General features: G+C 40.1%; 2 protein-coding genes across 2 annotated transcripts in view; both read right to left on the bottom strand.

Annotated features, from left to right (window-relative positions):
* FNDC7 (fibronectin type III domain containing 7) overlaps positions 1-1,611 on the bottom strand; it is a 29,951-nt gene extending 28,340 nt beyond the window's left edge. Inside the window, exons 1-2 of the mRNA XM_002810513.4 lie at positions 1,549-1,611; positions 1,018-1,036 (exon numbers count right to left, since the gene is read on the bottom strand). Of these exons, the coding sequence (XP_002810559.3) occupies positions 1,018-1,036; positions 1,549-1,611 (82 nt within the window). The remainder of the gene's footprint in view (positions 1-1,017; positions 1,037-1,548) is intronic.
* An 11,733-nt stretch (positions 1,612-13,344) lies between these two features.
* PRPF38B (pre-mRNA processing factor 38B) lies at positions 13,345-22,277 on the bottom strand. The gene is made up of 6 exons (XM_002810514.5): positions 21,675-22,277; positions 18,766-18,834; positions 18,342-18,493; positions 18,199-18,259; positions 15,701-15,924; positions 13,345-15,366 (listed from the first exon to the last, which is right to left on the bottom strand). The coding sequence occupies exons 1-6, from the start codon at positions 21,948-21,950 to the stop codon at positions 14,508-14,510; spliced, it is 1,641 nt and encodes a 546-aa protein (XP_002810560.1). The 5' UTR covers positions 21,951-22,277; the 3' UTR covers positions 13,345-14,507.
* Between the last annotated feature and the right edge of the window lie 608 nt (positions 22,278-22,885).

Genomic DNA, 22,885 nt, shown 5'->3' on the forward strand with positions numbered 1-22,885 from the left:
CTCTCAAGAATAAGACAAGTAAATAAGAATAAAGCAAGAGATGGGGTGTTGCTATGTTGCCCAGGCTGGTATTGAAATCCTGGGCTCAAGCAGTCCTCCCATCTTGGCTTCCCAAAGTGCTGAGATTATAGGCGTGAGCCTTGGTACCTGCCCAGGAAATAGAAATTTTTAAAAACTTACTGTATATGCATGAATTTTATGAAATTTCATGGCTCAGACATATATCTATATCAAATTTTTTAACTGTCTTAATTTCACTTCCTTCTCTGTGGTGTAGACAAAATAATAAATAAAAATTTTTCTAATTTATGTCGAATCACTATGAGGATTTATCGGTGATATGGTTGATATTATGCGGTTCCTACAGATAAGCTAAACCATCCTAAAAATAAATTTCCATTTCAGGTACTTAGATTTCTAGCACAAATGAGCTAGGAGGGGCTTCTAGATAAATTATTTTTGCCTTTAGTTATCTACTCAAGAAAGATGGAGATCAACTATTTTTAAAAGAGGGTCCCCTTTCAGCCCTGAGTGACTATTGTCTATATTTCAAATACGCAATATTAGAAGTATAAAGTCCTTTTTAAAGTAGGGAATATTGATAATTTAATCAAATATAACATTTCTCATTTTCCCTCTAATTCCCCAGAAGATAAACAAGAACATTTGTATAAATTAGACTCTGTACAATATCTTAATTAGAATGATGATCATTGTAATATTTCACACATGGCTAACCGTATATGAGAAAATGCATGCCTACATGACTCTGTACATGATAGTCCTCAGCAAGAACACTTTATGAAGATTTGTCTTTCAAGTTCAATCCATTTATTTCTCTTACCAGTTATCATCTCCCCAGGACCCAATATAGTGCTTAGCACCCAGTGTGAGTGCTCAGAAAATATTGAATTTTTTTTCTCATATAGCCTTTATATTTCAGGGTAGCCCGTGAATTAACAATGGAAATTAAAATCAAATACGAGAAGGAAAAACTTGCAGGTCAGAAAATTGTACCTGATTTTGCTGAAGCAACCTGAAAAGGAAAGTTTGGAAAATTAGAACCACACAGAAAAACACAACTTGAACAAACGTAAAACATGAATAAAAGCGGTAATAATTTAATCACATTTTTATACATAATGTGAGCAGTCTTTGAATCCATACAAGTATTTCTCCACACAAATCATTTCCCAGCACCCAAATCTACCACAAAGCAACTCTAAATAGAATTTAGAGGCTGGAGGCAGATTCCATTACTATTTCATTTTTTCCCCCTTTGAATCTGCCTATTGAACTAAGTCAGTAGCTGCTGACAGATTTTTCAGAAATCTTTGTTCTTAAAATATAATGATAATCTTGTTTTCTTTCTCTAGTATATGGCATTAAATTTCAAACACGCAAACATATACAACCTCGGTACAAACCAAAAGTATTCTGATTTCTACCTCCCTATTCCCCAACTCCTCAAAAAAAAAAGCAGAGAAAAATAATGTGTCTTTCTTTTTTCCCCTAAATAGTTGTGGGTAGTTGGAATGATGAACTCACCATTTTAAGACAGATGAGAATGAATCCAATCAAAGTCAAACATATCTCTCGTCCACCAGCCATCCTGTTGGACATAGTACTCACATGGCACAAAACAAAGCAATCAGGGTCCTCTTTGGCCCCCAGGAGTATAACACCGTTGGTCGCTGGGATGTAGGGCTGTGATGCTGGGAAGAGACCCTAGGAAGTAGCTCCTCCCCTTCAGTGTGGAGCTGACCTGTAACCAGGGGCACTTGGAGACCGGCAGGGACAGGTATTGCAAAGACTGAAAAGAAGAAGAGAGTTGGAGAAAGCCACGGCAAGCGGGCCAAAAAGCTACTGTAACCTTGGTTTCAAAGTAACCTTCTTTTTAAAACCATTTCTGTCTGAATAAAAATTTTAGAAAGCTGCACAGAAAGTTGTTGATGTGGTAGAATAATTATTTTAAACTCGGGGATGCTGACCAGTTTTATTTTTCTTTTTCACCTTTATTTGTTGTTGTTCTTTTAGTTCAAAGTGATCGGTCCTACTGTCAGGAAGAATTTGTTGCAAAACTTCAACATGGAATATGAAAGGGCAGGAGCATGTCCCTGTACTGAGAAAGATAGTGAGAGGTCCCTGGTGAGCACATTACATTTACCCATCCACCGTACCACCCTGCAGTTCCAGTACCTTTTTTTTTTTCATTTTTTTAGAGACAGGGTCTTGCTATTTTGCCAAGCAGCCTCCAACTCCTGGGCTCAAGCAATCCTCCCACCTCTGCCTCCTGAGTAGCTGAGACTACAGGCATGCACCACTGTGCCTGGCTAGTTCCTTTTATTTCCAGAGCTGTCTTCCTAGTTCACACTCTTAATAATAATCAGCATTTAATTTAAGAATTACAATGTATAATTTTAACAATGAACAGATACATAAATGAATAATAAACATAATTAATTGGCTTACCTGAAATCACACAAGAATTAAATGATCAAACTAGAGTTAAAATGCGTCAGTCTGATTTCTACTTTCAACCAAGATAGGATTACAAAAAAGGGAAAAGAACTGCATTTACCGTCCCTGACTTTAAGATTTACCATAAAGCTAAAATAAAATACAGACTGGGTGGTATTGGCATGAAGATAGATAAATAGATCAATGGGACAGAGAGTCCAAAAATAAACCCACGCATATATATATAATTGATTTTCAACAAAGATACAAGGCAATCCAAAGGAGAAAGAATAGACTTTTCAACAGATGGTGCTGGAACAACTGGATAACCATATGCAGAAAACATAAACTTTGATTCATACCTCACACCATATTAAAAAATGAACTCAAAATGGATCATAGATCTAAATGTAGCACCTGAAACTATAAAATGTCCAGAAAAAAAAACACAAAAGAATATCTTTGTGATGTTGCGTTAGGCAAAGATTTCTTATATACAACACTAAAAGCGTAATCCATTTTTAAAATTTGATAAATTGGACTTCATGAAAATGAAGAATTTCTGCACTATTAAGGGAATGAAAAGATAAGCCACAGACTGGGGGGAAATATATCTCTTATAAAGGACTTGTATTCTGTGTGTATGTGTATTCTCAAAACACAGTAATAGGAAAACTCAATACAAAATGGGCAAAAGATATGAACAAACACTTCACAGAAGAAGACATACTCATGGAAAATAAAGGCATGGAAAAAATCCTCAACATCACTAGTCATTAGCAGAATGCAGAAAAGGTTTTTTTTTTTTTTTTTTTTTTTTTGGAGACAGGGTCTCATTCTGTCACCCAACCTGGAATGTAGTGGCACAATCACAGCTCACTGCAGTCTTGACCTCCCAGGCTCTAATGATCCTCCCACTTCAGCCTCCTGAGTAGCTGGGACCACAGGTGTGCACCACCACACCTGGCTAATTTTTGTATTATTTGTAGAGATGGGGTTTCACCATGTTGCCCAGGCTGGTCTCAAACTCCTGGGCTCAAGCCATCTGCCCACCTTGGCCTCCCAAAGTGCTGGGATTATAAGCGTGAGCCATTGTGCTGGGCCCACAGAATGCAAATTAAAACCACAGTGAGATACCACTACATACTTATTGGATGTCTAAAATTAGAAGCTGGTCATTGTGGCTATTCCTGTAATCCCAGCACTTTGAGAGACCAAAGCAAGAGGATCACTTGAGGCCAGGAGTTTTGAGAACAGCCTAGGCAACATCGTGGGACCCTGTCTGTACAAAACATTTTTAAAAGTTAGCTGGATGTGGTGACATGTGCCTGTAGTGCCAGCTACTTGGGAGGCTGAGGTGGGAGGATCACTTGAACTCAGGAGGTCAATCCTGCAGTGAGCCATGATCACACCACCACACTCCAGCCTGAGCAATAGAATGAGACCCTGTCTCAAATAATAAATAAATAAATAATAAAATTAGAAAGACTGCGTATACTAAGTGCTGGCAAGGATGTGGAACAATCAGAAATCTCATACCTGGTAAGAATGAAAAATGGTACGATCATTTTGGAAAATAATTTAGCTGTTTCTTAAAAAGTTAAACACATACCTCACCATTTCACTCCTAGGTATTGACTCAAAAAAAAATGAAAGCATATGTCCATGTAAAAACATACAGGAATATTCACAGTAGCATTATTTTTAACAATCCCCAAACTATACGCAAACCAAATGTCTGTCAGCCAAAATAAGTAATAAACAAATGAAATATTTCCCAGCAAAAAAAGGAACACACAAATACATGGATGAATCTCAAAAAAAGTCAGACACAAGAAAAGAATACAGATGGTTTGATCCAATCATACAGATTTCTAGAAAATGCAAACTACCCTTAAAAACAGAAAGCAAATCAGTGGCTGCCTGGGGATGGAGAATGGCAGGAAGGAGGGATTACAAAAGTGCAAGAGGAAACTCTTGGGGGTGAAGAACATGTTCATTATGTGAACTGTGGTGGTGAATTTATGAGTGTATACATATGTCAAACTGTATTGAGTTTATGTCTTAAATATGTGCAATTTATTAAATGCTACTTATACCTAAATAAAGGTGTTTCAAGAATCAGTCTAACTCCAAAACCCTAAGCTCCTTGCACTAAACCACTCTGCCTTATGAGCTGACTACTATGAATTTAAGGCATTTCAATTTGTGCACCCATCAAATATATGTTGACATATTGAGGACCTAATGAAGACCAGGAACTATTCAGGACATGGGAGATACAAACAAACCAGAACCCTGTCCTCTTGGAGCATGCACTCTAGCAAAGGAAGGCCAAACCAAGCAGCTAAAGTAATAAAATATGTCGAGTGCTGCTAAATTTTATGAAGAAAAAGTGGAGTGATAGGAGAGAATACAGCTGTTAGGGAAGACCTCTCTGGCAACCAGATGCTTGAGCATAGGCCTAAAGGAAGTGAAGGATTGCATCCTTTGGAAACTTAGGAAAAGAACATCCAGGCAGAAGGAAGAGGAAGTGCAAAGGCCCTGAGGAGGGAGCAGCTTGGTTAGAACAGCCTGTGCACTTATGCCCCCAGTAGCAGGGAGTGTTGGTGGTTGACAGCTCCCGCTCAGTCTCTCGCAGACTTGCCCTTGGCTCATGAGAGCTGCCTGGCTCAAAGTCATACCTGCTCCCTGGGCCACCTACATCCAATGATTGGTGGATAAAGGAATGTTAGTGCTCCTGGCCCGGATTCAGGACAACTCTGGAGGGGAGATCTGGATGGTACACCATGGTGTCCACCAGGGCAATGGAGGCACCTTGCATGCAACATTTAAAGAACAACCACTCTCCAGTTCGCTGAAGCCCAGAGTTCCAGAGGGGGGCAGCACAAACCCCTCAAGTGGGTCACTGGGAGTGATGGCAAACAGGACCAGTCATGTTCAGTCACTTGCGTGCAGGTACAGAGTAGACAGAGAGTTGTATCTAACTTGGATTGGGGTATTACTAGACAAGTGTGATGGAGACCACAGCAAGGGAGTTAAGAGTGTTTTCAAGGATGTGATTTATAATATTGTACAGTGGAAACTAAGCTGGGTAAGCAAGGAACTGTGGCTTGTAATACCTCACTGCAATGGAGGCTAAAGGGGCTGCAATGGAATGAAAAGTTGGCAGGAGCAATAGAATGGAGGACCCAAGGGAGTTAAAGAATTGTTGGAGAGTATCTTAGAGAAAGTAAGCAGGAAATATAGGAGTTGGTGATTAGAGAATGGGATGCTTGAAATGGAAACCATGGAGAAGTGCCAGTTATTGATGATGGCCAGGTCTATGATGTAACCATGGGAGCTGGCAGCTGAGGTCAGATGGAGGAAAAAAAATCATTGGAGGTCAGGAGGTCAAAAAATTGAGAGGTCTGAGTATTGGAAAGATTGTTCAGTGGATATTGGAATCACTAAGAATTATGGCAAGAGTGGTGAAAGAGGTATTGAGCCATCTATTGAACTCTATAAGTATTAAAATATTAGGGGAGCATCTTTTGGGTATGGATGATATACACAACTGAGGGACAGTAGATGGCGTAATCTGATAACGTGTTTTATAGGACCTCGGGGATTCAGGAAAGAGAGAGAAACAATGGTCTGGAAGTACAATGATTTTAAAGAAATGAGTTAGGAAAGATAATTACTGTGTTAGCAACCATCTCTGGCTAATGTCAACTTCTTGGTTGTCAAAATAGGTAATGAGTGTTATCACTGAACTGTTCCATTGGGAAACAATGCAAATAAAGCGGTTGCTTTTGTAATATGAATTTACTTTAAAGCTTTGAATGACTAAATTTACCAGCTGTCTGAAATTCTCCCTTCAGGAATGAGATTCTGCAAAGCAGTGAATGCACGAATTTTGATACTGAAGGGAATGGAGCTAAGACAACCAAGAGGGGAAAAGCTACAAGAGTAAGTCTATTTAAACATTATTAGTGTACTAATAAGGTAATACCAGGAAATTTAAGATTAGTAAATAATGCAAAGGCCAGGAGAGGGACTGAAAATAAAAGATAAAGATAAGAGTCTGGAATGGAAGAGGGAGAAAATGTGAGGATGCTCCACACAAGAATCATCCGCTTTCCAGCCCGCACATGCCTGTGTCGATGCTTCCTGACACCCAACCTCCTTCACCAAGCTCATGCACACTATTTTAGCTTCTGTTACTTGGTGTGCACTTCCAGATGTCAAAACTGTGATTAGTCAGGATTAGGTTTTGCTGAGAGTGGACAGAAAACCTATAACAGTGGCTTAACCAGAGGTTTCTTCCTGATATAAAATAGTAGAGGCAAAACCTCCAGGAGTGGCATGGCAATTCTATTCCATGGAGTCTTGAGAGACCCAGGCTCCTTTTTCCTCTCTAGTCTGCCATCCCTAGGAGGAGGCCCTCCTTCTTGGTCCAAGATAAAGTTCCAGCTATCACTTTAAAGTTCTAAGCAGCAGAATTCAGTGAGAGGAGACAGAAGAGACTAACGATACATTCCAGTAATCTCTATTGGGCAACAATTGGCAGTCTACCACACAAATGAATGAATAAATAAATGTGATCTGGTGCATAGGTAGATTAGCCAAGGGCAGAATTTAAGACATGTAACAGAAAGATACAGAGAGAGGTGGCCAGGTGCATTGGTTCACGCCCATAATCCCAACACTTTGGGAGGCCAAGGCAGGTGGATCACTTGAGCCTAGGAGTTTGAGAGCAGCCTGGGCAACACAGAGAGACCCCATCTCTACCAAAAATATAAAAAAGTATCCAGGTGTGGTGGCATGTGCCTGTAGCCCCAGCTACTCGGGAGGCTGAGGTGGGAGGAGTGCTTGAGCCCAGGGAGGTCAAGGCTGCAGTAAATATGAATATGAAATGAATATGGAGATGGAGTAGGAACTTCAGAAACTAGTAAAGATTTGAAGTGGCCATTGTAGGGGATACAAAAAAGAAATATTTAGGGATATAGAAGGAATATAGAGTAGGATTAACTCTACGAAAACTTTGGAAACTGCAAGATTTTTAGTGGCCCTGATCCATAATGTAGTCTTCCACCATGCCCTTACATCCCCCTTCGGCCAAAGGCAGACCATTTCCACCAAAAAAAAAAAAAAAAGGAATCGTATAAAACTTCCTTTTTGGGCCAGGCATGGTATCTCATACCTATAATCCCAGCATGTTGGGTAGGCTAAGGTGGGAGGGTTACTTGAGCTTAAGAGTTCCAGACCAGCCTGGGCAATACAGTGAGACCCCATCTCTATAAAAAATTAGCCAGGCGTGGTGGTGTGTGCCTATAGTCTCAGCTACTTGGGAGGCTGAGGTAGGAGGATCACTTGAGTTTGGGAGGTTGAGACTACAGTGAGCTGCGATCATGCCACTGTACTCCAGCCTGGGCAACAGAGCAAGACCATGTCTCAAACAAACAAACCCCACTTTTTGTCACAAACCCCACTTTTTTTTCTTCTTCGCTCAAATTAAGTAGTGATATTTTCTTGCTGGTACTAACGAGGATAAACAGATTAAAAACTCAATGTTAGAAAATATCAGGAAGATCCTTACTGTTCAGGGATTCCTGGTTATTACGATAAAAGAAACCAGAGTTAGGTTCCTGGATTCCAGGGAAGAGAAACTCAGGCCACCTGAAGGAAAACAGAGAAATTGCAAGGATATCCACTGACCAGACAGGGAAAAAACTAGAAAGCCAGCAGGAAGTGAGGCAGCTTCAGGGTCCGGTGACTCTTTTACATGGTCACTGTTGTAAGACAACTATGCATCTTGTCCACTCTTCTAAGGACTGGCCAATTCTTAGTTTTCTGTCAAAATTCTGAAAGAAGCCTGTCTGATTCACTTACATAATTCTCAACAAATTTCTTGGGCTGAGCCCTTTATACTAGACTACTTCATCAGCCAGGCAAAGGAGGGAGCATCCATATGACTGGCATCATTTTAATACATTGCACCATTCAGGGTCCAGTCCAGAGACAAAACACACAATAATTCCAAGAGGGAAAGTTTGATACAAAGAATTATTAACTACTAAAGGTAAAGAGAAGGCTAAAAAAATACAGTAATAGTGGATATAGGGAGCAGCCATTACCTCTAGTGCTGAGGCAGAGGACCCAAGAAAAGAACAAATGTGATGGAAGTGCCCGGGCACAGTGGCTCACATCTATAATCTCAGCACTGTGGGAGGCCAAGGAGGGAGGATTGCTTGAGGCCAGGAGTTTGAGACCAGCTGGGGAAACACAGTAAGACCAGCCCCTATGAAGAAAAATAAAAATCAGCCAGTTGTAGGGGCACCTGCCCATAATCCTTCCTAACCACTCAGGAGGCTGAGGCTGGAGGATTGCTTGAGGCCTGGTTGAATCTGCAGCGAGCTATGATTGTGCCACTGCACTCCAGCCTGGGTGACAGAGCAAGGCTCTGTCTAAAACAACAATAACAACCAAAACAAAACAAAACAAACAAACAAAAACAAAAAATGAAAACATTAGGAGACGTTCCCTTGCAAGACTGAGATTCAGACCTTGTTGGCGAGGGTGCAGTTGTGGCTTCTCAGCAAATGCTGAGAAGCTGAAGGTTGGAGCTGGAGAGCAGAGGTGTCAACAAAAGTAGCTAAGAGGCCACCCACTGGGGTGCCACTGAGACTTACTGGGAAACCTGTAAGGTCCTGCTGAAACTCCTGAGCAGCTGCCTGCTGGAGCACTAGCAAACTTGCTGGGAAACTGGCAGAGGGACTCGACTTGCGGGGAACTCCCACTTCTCTCAATGAGATGGTACTGAAATTTGCTGGGGGATATGTATTGCTGGGTGCTCTACATGCCACTGGCCCCTACACAATGGAGAAGCAAAAAAGAAAAAAGAAAACACACCTCTCTGCCGCAGCTCCCTCCAGCATGCTCCACTGACAAGCTTAACATTATGCCAGCCAGCAATGGAAAAATGTTTAAAAGGCCCAGCTCCAGAATCACGAAGCAGGGAAATAAAAGGTGGATGTGGAGCTAGAAAATGTATAAATAACTGGCACATCCACAAATCACTGACTGTCCCTGCACGTTTCGGCATAACCCATGGAACACTTCATTCAGGAAATGTTCACCGAACCAGTACCTGGATTGGCTGGATGAATGTTGCATTTAAGACTTTCCCTCTATTGGTATAGTCGAATATCCAGGACATTGACTTCAAAATTTCTAAATAAGAGGGAAGGAGAAGACAAGAGATTTTCCCTTGCATTTGCTCAGCAAGCACTGCTTGTTTTCACTTAGATTATATGTTTATTTTGGATGTCAGGGGTTCACAGCTGATGGAATTTGTTGGAGGGTGGGGTCAGGGATGTGTGTGACTAATTGCACTGACTCAAGAAACAGAAATAATACAGCTTCAGAATGGCCAGAACAAGAATCAGCCAAGGAAAACCAACTGAAGATTGGTGGACTTTAAGTACCTGCAGATCAGGGAAGCTTATGTGAGGATTTCTTTACAATAAGTAGTTCTTTTTCCAATCCTTGTGGCAAAACCTCAGGGCTTACATGAAATGCTGTAAGATCAGTTCTCTGTTTATGCAATAGGCTGAAAAGGCACCCCCCGCCCCCTAACACACACATCTGGATACATATCTGTGCTACACATTGTGGATCATGATTATGTAAATAGAAATGCTTTGAATATCAATACTCTGAGAAATCAAATAACGGATTTTAAGTCAGCCATGATGCTAACATTTTCCAGTTGTGACAATGGTCCCAATAAATGCCATTTCAGAGGTACTTGCAAAGTGCTGTGGGACTTTATAGGATGGAATGACGGAGGGGGAATTTCAGAGTGACACTACCAAGAAGCATTTCCTGCCACATAAAATCATCTCTACTTAGAGGTCCTATAATTTAGTCATTCAAGGCTGATTTCAGCATTTACGTAATAGAATCAAACTAGGGCCAGAATCAACGCCCATCAGTTGGCCAATATCACCTGAGAATTGGTCAACTAGTCAGTGTTTGAGGTTGCACGTTGGCATCAGTTGAAAGATGTATAAACTGCCAGTGGTGGGACCTCATCTCCACTAACCAAAAACTTTATATTCATAAAGGACAACTTTTAGGGAAGAGAATTAAGTGAATACCATTGTCATTTTTTCTTCCTCTGCACCTCTAAGTAAAATTACAAAACAGATACTGCCTTTGGAACTAACTGCCTAAGTACACTTAGGAACTTAAGTTTCTGGTTTATTAATTCCCAAACACTGTACATCTAAGCATAGCTTAAAAAAAATCAGTTAATGAACAGAACCAAAGTCCTAGGGCAGTTGTGAGTTCCTTTGAAATTACACACAAATTTTAGGGTACTTTTTATTTTTGAGACACAGTCTCCTTCTCTCACCCAGGCTGGAGTGCAGTGGTGAGATCTCGGCTCACCGCAACTTCCGCCTCCCAGGTTCTAAGCGATTCTGCTGCCTCAGCCTCCGGAGTAGCTCGAATTACAGGTACGCACCACCACACCCGGCGTATTTTGTATTTTGTATTTTGATTTTTCGAGACAGAGTCGTGCTCTGTCAACCAGGCTGGAGTGCAGTGGCGTGGTCTCAGCTCACTGCAACCTCTGTCTCCTGGTTTCAAGGGATTCTCCTACCTCAGCTTCCCAAGTAGCTGAGACTACAGGCATACCACCACACCCGGCTGATTTTTGTATTTTCAGTAGAAACGGGGTTTTACTGTGTTAGCCAGGCTGGTTTCGAACTCCTGACCTTGTGATCTGCCCACCTTGGCCTCCCGAAGTGCTGGGATTACAGGCATGAGCCACCGCACCCGGCCCGTATTTTCCATTTTTTAGTAGACATGGGGTTTCAGCATGTTGGCCAGGCTGGTCTCAAACTCCTGACCTCAGGTGATCTACTGGCCTCGGACTCCCATAGTGCTGGGATTACAGGTGTGAGCCACTGCACCTAATGGGGTACTTTTTTTTAGACAGGATGCTAGCTTTCATCAGATTACTAAAAAGTGGGCCCAGAACTCAAAAGAACCATTGCCTTAGAGGAACTGAGGAACTAAATCAGAGTAAGAGATAAAAACAGGGCAACATTAAAATGAACACTTTATATTAAAAGTTTAACATTGATGATATACTAGCCCATGTATAGAATTTAATTGCAAATTGAACATTAAAAACAGGCAAAAGATATTAATACATGGAAAGGTGAAATCATTTCAGTGAGTACAAAAACTGGATGGGGGATGCTAATTAAGCTGTATTAAAATTTTTTTTAAATAATAATTTTAAGTTCAGATACATGTGCAGAACGTGCCGGTTTGTTACCTAGATATCCACGTACCTTGGTGGTGAGCTGCACCCATCAACCTGTCATCTACATTAGGTATTTCTCCTAATATTATCCCTCCCCTAGCCCCCCACCCCACGACAGGCCCCGGTGTGTGATGTTCCTCGTGTCCAAATGTTCTCGTTTCAAGAAATGTGAGATGTCTTTCATAGCCACTTGTTTTCCCAGTTTCTTAGGAAGCCACTCTCCAAATAAATCATGCATATATATAGCAATAACTAGCACAATTGACATGTTCTCACACCTACCATAATTTTCCTCAAAAGCAAACATATTTAAAAATCATAAGAAGGGACGGGAGTGGTGGCTCACACCTGTAATCGCAGCGCTTTGGGAGGCTGAAGTGGGTGGATCACTTGAGGCCAGGAGTTCAAGACCAGCCTGGGCAACATGGTGAAACCCCAACCCTACCAAAAATACAAATTAGCCGGGTGTGGTAGCATGCACCTGTGGTCCCAGCTACTTAGGAGGCTAAGTTTGAAGGATCACTTGAGCCAGGGAAGTGGAGGTTGCAGTGAGCAGAGATTGCACCACTGCACTCCAGTCTGGGTGACAGAGCCAGGCCCGTCTCAAAACAAAAACAAACAAAAAACCCACAAGAAATCAAATGTAGTGACTATCATCAAACTATCAATCAAGGTGATAGTTCTTTCACCTCCATTTGAAGTAATTTACTTTCCACATTTTACCTAAAATACAGTCAGATAAACATTTCACATGGAACCATATCCAAAGTAGTAGCTCCATAATTTAGGTATGCTAAAAGTAGATTTTCAACACAAGACAAATTTAGTGGCTTTCATATTATACAATAAGTTTTTCTAACTTCTGGGTGTCTATAGTACTAATTCACTTGATGCTCAATTTAAAAGACAAAGGAATTTTCTTAAAAAAGAAAAAAGCATATCCTTTTTAGAAGAATTCATTTAATGAGATTTTTCTAAAATGGAGTGGTACAAATGTTAAGCCCACATATGGAGGACTCTTGCAAGTGTACTCGTTTGCTCCATTTAACACTTTTGCAAGGTGGCTTCTGAGTGTGCATTAGTTGGCCAGTATAACCAGTGAGATAAAACAAACGTCAATGTGCGTGCCAGGTTCACTACACTGTCAGAATCCTCAGTTTTAGCCCTAGCACTGACATCATTACTTTGGGCCTCTATTTTCTTTTCTAAAAAGAATTGGGTGAATTATCTTAAAGAATTTCCTTCAAGTCCAAATTTTAAAAAATGCTAACTTATCGTCCAAGTAAAAGGTATCCCAATAAACATCTCTGACATGGAATTAATCAAGTGACACATGTAACAACCACTGACAAAGGGAACTGCCATTATCAAGAATTCTAATAAAGATTATTGGTTACCACATGCCCAATCCCAGTCTATGCGTTTCTTTAAAATTCACTTGTCATCTGGGCACTAAGACATCCCCGTACACAAAGTGTGACTCTACTGACGTTTCATCAATTTCCACAATATAAATATGTTAAAAAAAAGTTAACAAATGGGGGAAAAGCCAAGACCCAGGATAAAGGATTTAATCCAGTATTTATTCCACACTCATGATGGTTCTCTGTAATCAGAATACAAGTCATAAGAACAATCTATCAAATAATTTGCTGATAGTCTTAAATAATGCAGCACAGCATTACTTTTAATACTCCTCTGTTCTAGATTAAGTTTAAAAACTCAAACAGCAATCTCCATTATCAATAAAAAAAGTTCTGAATTTTAAAAAAAGGACACTATATCAAGCTGCTTCATAATTTAAGGATTTTCCATTTATAAAAATGCTTTGGAAGCTTGAGGCTTGAATCTGTTTCTCATCTGCCCCACCCTCTCCCAATTACATGTTAGTATAGGGTTCTGCAAGAATGCTAGGCTTTAGACATTAATTTTTGTCTTTAATATAGTACTTTAAAATCTGAGAAAGAATTCAAGAAAAAAACATTACATGTCATGTATTTTTTCAAATAAAAAAGGAAAACGAAATGAATAAATTTTAGGCATACTAAGTGTCCCTTTGAGGTAGAATGCTAAAAGGACTTTTGATGAAATCACAGCCTAAAAACCTCTGCATCAGAAACTAACTTCTCATAAATTCTCTCTAAAGGTAACTGTGGAGAATATTAAGTGTAACATATTAACAAGAGCCTTCCAAGATAATATACAGTGGACAAGAATGTTAATCCTACAATGCTGCCTTCATGTACACTGGCAGCACATACTTCTCCTATAATAGACATCCAAGATCCATTCTCAAAGTCTTTAGCATTCTATTACGAAAAGCACAGCCATGCTAACTTCAGTACACAAACCATAATCCCACACCTACAAAACAAAAATAGATTAGTGGCAGTTTATTGCCTTATACAAATTTAACCAACATGGCAACCATGCCAAAGGAATTAAAACATTTTCAGGACATATGTACAGACTGTACATTTCAAAAACAAACAATAAAAATGCAAGAACAATCTGTGCATCATGTATCAAACTTAACAATTGGGTGAAAACACCAATGCAATAAATGGAATTACAAAGGCACTTCCCTACACAAAAGAGGAAATGAAAATGCAGCCTACAGGGAGAGCTTGAGGAGTGCGAACTACTGCACAATCTCAACTTGGGGGAAAAAAAGCAGATTTAATCATTTATAGGATTCAATGTGATCCACTTTTACAAAATATTTTCACACAGTCTCATCTTTGTTTTTATGCTGTTTTTCTTGGCTCTCTTGTTCTATACTTTGGCTCCTTCGACGATCATGTTTGTCTGACTGGTCCTTACTATCACTGTGATCTCGTTTGTGGGAACGTTCTTTGCTTCCACTACGCTTTCTAGATTTTTCTTTGCTGGGACTATGTTCCCGTTTTTTTGATTTTTCAACACTGTCAGTTCTTCCTTGACTGCCACTTCGACTTCGTTTATTTGATTTTTCTTTACTTTCATTTTTATGTTTACTTGATTTCTCTTTGCTTCTACTTCTACTTCGTTTCCCTGCATTTCTACTTCGACTCCTACTTCTGTGTTTCCTTTCTCTGCTTCTGCTTCTACTGTGTTTTTTCTCTTTCTTGGAATCTCTTTTGTCATCTCTGTGCCGCCTATCATCTTTGTCTTCTTTATGTTTCTTCTCTTCTACCTCTCCCCTACTTCTCTGTTCCTTGGACCTTTCTCTTGAACGCGCTCTCTCTTTTTCTCGTTCATTTCCTCTTTCCTTATCATAGTCACGATCTCGTCTTCTACCTCTCTCATTTTCTTTCTCTCTTTCTCGATCCCTGTCCCTTCTATCCCCTTTCCTATCACGACTTCGACTGCGACTTCTATGCCTTTCCCTACTTCTGCTGCGCCTGCGTTCTAACCCCCGGTCAATACTTCGGGATCTTCGCCGTTCTTTCTCCCTTTCTTTGGCTTCACGCTCTAGTCGCTGGCGTTCTTTCTCTCTTTCTAATTCTCTGTCAAAACTAGAAGACCCATGGCCCTCCCGATGATGACTTCTACTTCTTGATCTTCTTGGGGACCTCCGTGGACTCAGAGATCTCCTTGGAGACCTAAGGAAGGCAGAGGGAGAAAGAAAATTTCAATGAATAAAACATACGAAATTCTTTTCACAGTAAAACTTTCAACAGCATTATTTATTCATGTCCTCAAGCTTAAGTCCATGTCAAGAATCATTAAAGCAAAAAATTTTATTGTTCTCATTTACAGATGCATAATTTTATAGAAAAAGCCCTGAAAGGAAGAAAACAATCTTTGGGGGGTAAAAGCGACAAACTAATAAAATGAACAGTAAAAACAAATTTCTAAGAACTTGCTATTTCTCAGAACCATTAACTTTATATAAAGCATATATAAAAAATAAGCATAATTCAAGAGTGACGTTACCTTGAACGTCTGCGTTCAACATGTCTGTCTATTTCCTCAGCACCTTCCTTCCCATCTTTCTTGATTTTTCTAGGTCGGGTTTTAATCTGTTGATCAATATTCTTTTGAACTGGAACTGGAATTCTTGGAAACAAGGTAGAAAACCACTCCAGTTTTGTGAGAAAAGACCGTAGCATTTCTCCAATGGTCATTACACAGCCTCCACCAGCCTTCACATCTAGGTCCTACAGAAACACAAAAGATACCCTAGCCGTCAAAAAAAGTATTTCCATATATACATGAATACTATAAAAATATTACCATCTTTGGAATCTCAATACAAAAACAACTAACAGAAAAATTTTATTTTCATATCCTAATCTGACAATGAATGAACAGAAATATTTGGGCTTAGTGTGTGCATGCAGGTGAGAACAAACCCTGCAGCCTCACAGGCATAAGGGGAACTGATCTCACTCAGTTAACAATATGAAAAAGCCCCTTACATTTCTAAACTATGTGGAACGATTGACTTAAATTTACATTCCACATACCTACTATGTATTTATTTCTGTGGACATATTTGCACACATCATATACCTTGCACCATAACCTAGCTACATATGATCTACTTTAGATAATTCCTGTCTAAACGTTATCTTTTAACAGCTCTAATATAAAATGAAGCCCTAATAAAACTGGAAGCAATAGCAAACCAACTGCCATGAAGCAGTGAGGTTTCTAATTTAGTTATGTAGAAAATAAATAAATGAACAAATAATTGGAAACGCATAATCCATGATGACCATTGTCTCTGAAAAGGGTCATTACCGCATGAAGGCCTTCTTGCTATGCCCTCTCACAGCTCAGGACATGTTAGTCAGCTATTGTCAGTCCCAAACCTATAGTGCAAGCACACAAGGAAAGTGAGATTTGTTATCTAAACAGGAAAACAAGAGCTAAAGGTAAAACTGCTTGCACTCACACACATTTAAGTGTTCAGATATACAGTATTTCCAAATATAATCGCTGCAGATATCTAAGGAAGAAAACAATACGTTAGCTTAAATAGAGGACCTCAGATTTGTAAACACAATAAAAACCATAAAATAGAGGCATCCAGAAACAAAACCAATACAACACCAATTATGAAAAGGAACATGCTTTTTTAAAGACAGAAGGGAGAAGTGCTTCAGTCTGAAAAACTCATCTAAAGATAAAAAGACCTTAAAGATGGTGATTTAAAACACGTTTTGCTTCTTCTGAGTTAAGTAACTCAGTTAACAGGCAAAAAAAAAAAAAAAAAAAAAAAAAGGCAGAGAAAAATAAAAATTCTCCATGTCTAAATGAGATTTTTTTTTAGGTGTGCATGTAATAACAAAACACAATAGATTTCCATTAGAACCATCCTTTAATTCAATAGATTCTTTGGATGAACTCTGTAAATAGACTACTGATACATAGCACTCAAAAAGTCTTCTTTATGAACCTTAAAACACAAAGTAGCAGAGTGGGTAGACATACGGACAATACAGCTCATCATTTCATTTTTGAGATGTTGGACTTCACCATGTAAGTAAATTAATGCATATATGATATTTTGTTTTGTTTTGAGAAAGGGTCTTACTCTGTTACCCAGGCTGGAATGCAGTGGCAATGATCTTGGCTCACAGCAAATTCTATCTCCTGGGCTCAAGTGATCCTCCCACCCCAGCCTCCCAAGTAGGTGGGACTAAGATGCATACCTCTATGCTCAGCTAATTTTTAAACTTTTTTTTGTAGAGATGAGGTCTCACTATATTGCTCAGGCTGGTCTTGAACTCTCAAAGTGTTGGGATTACAAGTGTGAGCCACACGCCCAGCCAATTCATACACGATTTAAATCTAACTTAGTATTTCAGATTTCAAATTAGGGAGACTCAAATTACAATTTAAAAAAATTTCTTTTTTAAAGGTATGTGTGGTGTACTAGGAGTCAGAAAGCTGGAATTAAAATTTTGTCACCTTGAACAAGTCATCCAAACACTTAGCCTATTTATGTAACACCCAGCTCTTCAATTCTGCACTTCTATGCAAGTGGGAATACTGATATTTGGAAGAAGTTAGAGGGTGAAGAACTGAAATGTTCCAGAAGAAAAAAAAGCTACAATTAGTATTCTATGTGCATGTCTTTTATTATCACCTCGATCTTGAGCATGCCCCATCTTGAAAAGTCACTATTAACTATACAATTCAGGATCAATACAATACACAGAACATAATTAAGAAGAGAAAACTTTCCAATAGTTACCAAACACATTTAAACAATTTTAAAACAAGAAAATAAAATTTCAGAAATTTACCCTAAAATATATAAAAGCCATCAGGTCTCAGTAAAAGGACATTAATTCCAAAAGTATCTCACTGAAATAAATTTAACTACAGGAAGTTCTTGAAGACGTTAAACCACCAATAAATAAAAGATAATAAAAATATGAGAGTAATCAGAAGAAAACAAATTATTACCCTTGTTGACATACCTCTTCATCATCAAGGAAGGATTCAAACCAGTCCCATAGATCTGTAGGGGGCTGTGTATATCTAGAATTACAAAAGACTATTATTAAACATATGTGAATTAAAAGGAGATATTTACTGGAAATGTACATAAATGCACGCTCACCTTATATACATAAATCCAAGTGCTCTAATATATGGAGAGTCTGTGTGTGTTATAAGACCCATCACTTGCTTTCGAGTTAACTTCAGGGTAAATAATTTGTATAACAGGCAAAACGCTGTAGAAACAATTCCTCCTGTTCCAACACCTCGAACCTTTAGGGGAAACAAGTTAAGAAAAAGTAGTAAAATAATTAACGGACTCTTAACACCAACTGATTAATCCTGTTAGGTATCAATAACAAGCCATAATCCAGAACTAAGGAGCATTAAAAAGTAACACTTTTCTAACCCTATTTCACTGAACACTTGAATTTGGATTAAAAAAATTGTCACTCAAGTGTATAACTGACAGGCCTCTAGTTCTCTAAATATAAACTTAGTTATTAGACACAGAAAAACTGAAAAATGCACGTACTTCTACTTACCCCTCCGCACATCCCTGTCTGGCCCGCTGTTTTCCTGCTGCCTTTCTCCCATGGTTCAACGTGCGTGACCTGAAAATAGAAAAGAGGAACACAACAAACATTCATACTTTGAATTTGTTTAAAAGCCTGGTAAAAGTAAACCCAAGTCCATAACAGAGCAGCTCTTCCAAAATTATTTTGGCATTAAGTATATGTTTACTGATATTAAGTATGTAAATCATTTTTGGAAAAACTGCTTAGACATTTAAACGGCACCCATAAAGCTACTAGGGTTTAACAAAACCTTAATAGCTTTGCAGAGGAGAAATCCCACTAAACTAGCTTTATAAAGAGCTGATATCTATATCTGGGAGTCAGAAAATTTGTATAGTCTCACTTGTTTGCAAAAACTATTTGGTAATATTTTAACTTTGATAATATTTGATAATTTAACTTATGAGTTGCTTTTAAAACATTTTCCTTTAAAAATGGATTTAAGTCTCCAATTTAAAGCAAAAAGTATTAACGAAGTTTAAGCATTAATTTAAAAACTTCAAAATACCTTCAATAGTTCAATTTTATTGTAATTTAAAATCTACATTATAAAATTAAGGAAAATTACTTGAAGAAAATTTTCTAAAACAGTAACGAGTTACTTGTGACGCAAAATTATGAACTTTTTATTTGTACATTTTTTCCACCAGGGTCAGGTTTATTCCTGATTAAAGATAAAATTACAAAAGGCCACACTTACAGAGATCATTGTTGTAATTAAGCTTCAGCCTAATTATGTGTGAACCAATCCAATTATTCCCCAGAATATAAATTGTGTCAAAAACTGTGTGTGAATAGTCACTAGCATATACTAAATATCATCAAAGATGATATCACATTTGCTAAGAGGAACATCTTACAAAATCTATTCCTTATCCAAAAATAGCAACAACAACAACAACAACAAAAGAATATTAGCTCTAAAATAGAATCCAAAAAGGTCTTTTGAGAAGACCCATCTTTGTTTTTTTTTAAAAACATACAAAAAAATCCTGTTTTTTCACTGCTTATTTCTAAAATTCTATTTCCACCCACACATGGTAAATTTTGTAGTCCTGAACAATGGCATTAGATAGAAAAGCATGCATGTAAGTTTAAGCACTACACTATTTTGCAGTGCTTTAACGTTTCCTTTCCTCCCCACAGATTGCTATGTAAAAGATGTTTCAATTCCTTAAAAGCTAGCCAAAGTCAGGGCTGGATGCATACAAAATAAAATTACAAAGTTGGAAACTTACATATTTCAGTGAGTATTTGATCTGAACGTCTTAAGTCTTGATAATATTAGTAAAAAGCTGGGTCTTTAGTTTTTTCACGGAATTTAAAAACAATTCCTGGTAGAATCTTGTTTCAAAACACATTTGAAACTTAAAAACGAGACTTTCCTCTATTACATTAACATTTTGCCTATGTTAGAAAACAGAACCTGCCGCAAAAAGAGCAGGAACCCAATTTTCAACTGTTTAAAGTTTACTGCATAAATAAAGCTAAGGATTAAATGTTATTCACCATACTGTATCCATGCTAAAAAGGTCTTACCTTTTAAAAGCTAAAAAAACTAATTCATAGAATTACAATCAGACCTACTCTCGTAAGAGGATTCCAAATTTACTTGTGTACTTTATCAACCCAATGTTGAACTGTATTCCTCAAGATATGTTTTCTATAAAAAGCAACTAATCTCTCAAAATCCTTCAATAACCTAATTACTCAACTGGGGGAAAAGGTGGGCAAAACAAAAGAGAATGTCCTTTTGTTACCATCTCTACACATACGTTCAAATGATAGAAAACACTTTGTGTGGTCTATCAAGTTTTTAAGAGTCAATATAGATAAAAATGGATTGTGTATTAGATGCTCCGGATAAAATTTCTAAAGACCACTAAGGCTATTATTATTAATATTCTTTAAAATAGAAATTAACCTTCGGAGGCCTGGAAGGTATTTTTTATACTACATAATTTGCAGGGAAGTGGAAAAAGCCTACCTAATTGGTGAAGGACCAAAAGCAATGGCCAAAAAAAAAAAAAAAATCTAATTAATCGTTCATTTAACCAGGGAAATGCATTTATGGCGATTGAGCATGATTAATAATGCATACCTCTACCTGCGACCCTGGGCTGCTCCGAGCCTCGCTGCAAGACTGAGTCAATCCTGCTAACGAAACAAGAACTGAGACAAGAGTGCAGTGAGGAGGCGCCAGGTGAGCTCCCCAGCACAGCCAAGCCAGCACCGACCCTGCCGCAGAAGCCCAGGGCCCAGATAATTCTAAATTAGCCCAATGCACAGGTGGCTGAGACCTCTTACTCCTGACTTCCTGCTGGGAAAATTTCCAGGCCTTCTGTACACCTCTTGAAATGGCACCTCTCCACCCTCATCCCCCCACCCCACCCGACACACACGCACTGACCATTTCCCTGTCTGGATCGGATAGTGAGTACCAACAACACGAGGCCAATACTGAAGTCATTACACGCCCTGGCCAGGGGTGAGCGGGAGAAGCACCAACAAGTTGGCGCTCAGTAGATCCACGTCAAAAGGAATAATTTTAAAGCTGTAAACTGGAAAGGCTTCTGTTACTCTTTCCTCCTCTCCCCCATCCCTCTCGCCCAACTCCCCCCAGGGGTGGGCAGGAGGTTGGGGGAGGAGAGAGATCAAAGTGGCGGGCTCTCCCGGCCCTAAAAATCTAAAATGGAAACGAGAGGGCGGCCCCAGTCCGACCCCTCCCAGATAAGACTACAGGCCGCAGCTCCCCCTCCGCCGAACCACCTTCCCCCACCCACAAATCTTCAGATTTCGGGGGCCGCCTTCGCCCATTTCCTCCATACCCCCTCTTCCGAACTTACCCCCAAAGCCAAGGCCTACACGCTTCGTACCTTAAAGTAGATCTCGTCCACCACCTCGTGGTAGGTCTTGAGCTCGTAGAGCTGTACTTTGAAGTAAGGCGACGACAGGATGTTGGTCAGGATCATGGGGTTGAGGTTCATGGTCTTCTCGTTGCCCCAGAGCGGGAGCACATTGCCCTGCTTGCCGGAGACCGCCGGCTTGGTAGCGCCGCCGCCGCCGCACTGCTGCTGTTGCTGAGCCGCAGCAGCAGCCGCCTGGTGCTGCGGCTGCGAGTTGCCTGTCAGCGCGGGGCTGTTGTTAGCCATGTTGCGGCGGCAGGAAGGAGGGAGGGAAGGGGGGGGAGGGGGCCAAGCTCGATCTCGCTCTTCGGGACAACGGTCTGGGACCCTACTCCATGGAACGTCGTCGGGAGAAGGGGCCGCCTCGCTGTGCCCCAGCTGGGCAAGAGAGGGCACCCAGGACGCCGACAAAAGGACTCCGGGCCGAGAGCAGACAGCGAAACCCAGACCGCGAGAACTCCACGCAGAAAGCGAGCCGGCGGCCAGTGAGCTCGATCTCTTCCGCCAACTGCCCCTGGGAACAAGATGGCGGGCCCGGCGGATATGACGCCACGCACCCCAGCGTTCCAAGCTGAGCTGGCAGCCAATCAGAGACGCCCAGGTGGGCTGGCGCGTCCTCTTCCTAGTTCCCCGCGTTCTATGCACCCTGAAGTCGCTGCAGTGACCTCCTTACTTGACTCTTAGGGGATTTCCCCTGAGAATTTGGGGTCCGGGGGAGAGGGTTGTAGGCCTAATCCGTTGTTGTTGTATTTTGACTGGGGGCGTGATTTCTTTTGTCGAGAGCTGAGCCAGGAAGGGTTCGCATGGCTGCGGTGTGCTTGCTAATATCGTGACTCTTGACTTCTGCAGAGTATCCGAGAGGGGTCTCCTGGGATCTCAGTTTTAAGGTTCTCTGGAAGAGACAATGGTCAGGGACCCCACTCCTCCAGGAGATTCTGATCAAAGGTCACGTACTTCGCCAGCCTCTAGTGTGAAGCCAGAGATCTTAAATTTATTCAACCGTAAGATTGAGATAACATCTGGCTGGGCTGTTGTGAGCATTGAAAGAGCTAATGTACTTGTATCGCCCAGTAGACTGTTCCAGGCATCTGGTAAGCGCCTTTTCTTTTTCTCCCTGCTCCAGATCTTTGGATTCTAGGAATGTATCCGGAGTGATACACATTGGGCGAGATACTGTATAT

Source organism: Pongo abelii, chromosome 1 (assembly GCF_028885655.2).
Source record: "Pongo abelii isolate AG06213 chromosome 1, NHGRI_mPonAbe1-v2.0_pri, whole genome shotgun sequence".
Classification (NCBI taxonomy): domain Eukaryota; kingdom Metazoa; phylum Chordata; class Mammalia; order Primates; family Hominidae; genus Pongo; species Pongo abelii.

Coding starts and splice junctions, on each gene's coding strand:
- PRPF38B (XM_002810514.5), bottom strand. CDS start 21,950: ATGGCTAACAACAGCCCCGCGCTGACAGGCAACTCGCAGCCGCAGCAC. Junction 18,494..18,765: donor AGACAGGGATGTGCGGAGGG/GTAAGTAGAAGT, acceptor TTTCCCCTAAAG/GTTCGAGGTGTTGGAACAGG. Junction 15,367..15,700: donor GTTGAACGCAGACGTTCAAG/GTAACGTCACTC, acceptor TGCCTTCCTTAG/GTCTCCAAGGAGATCTCTGA.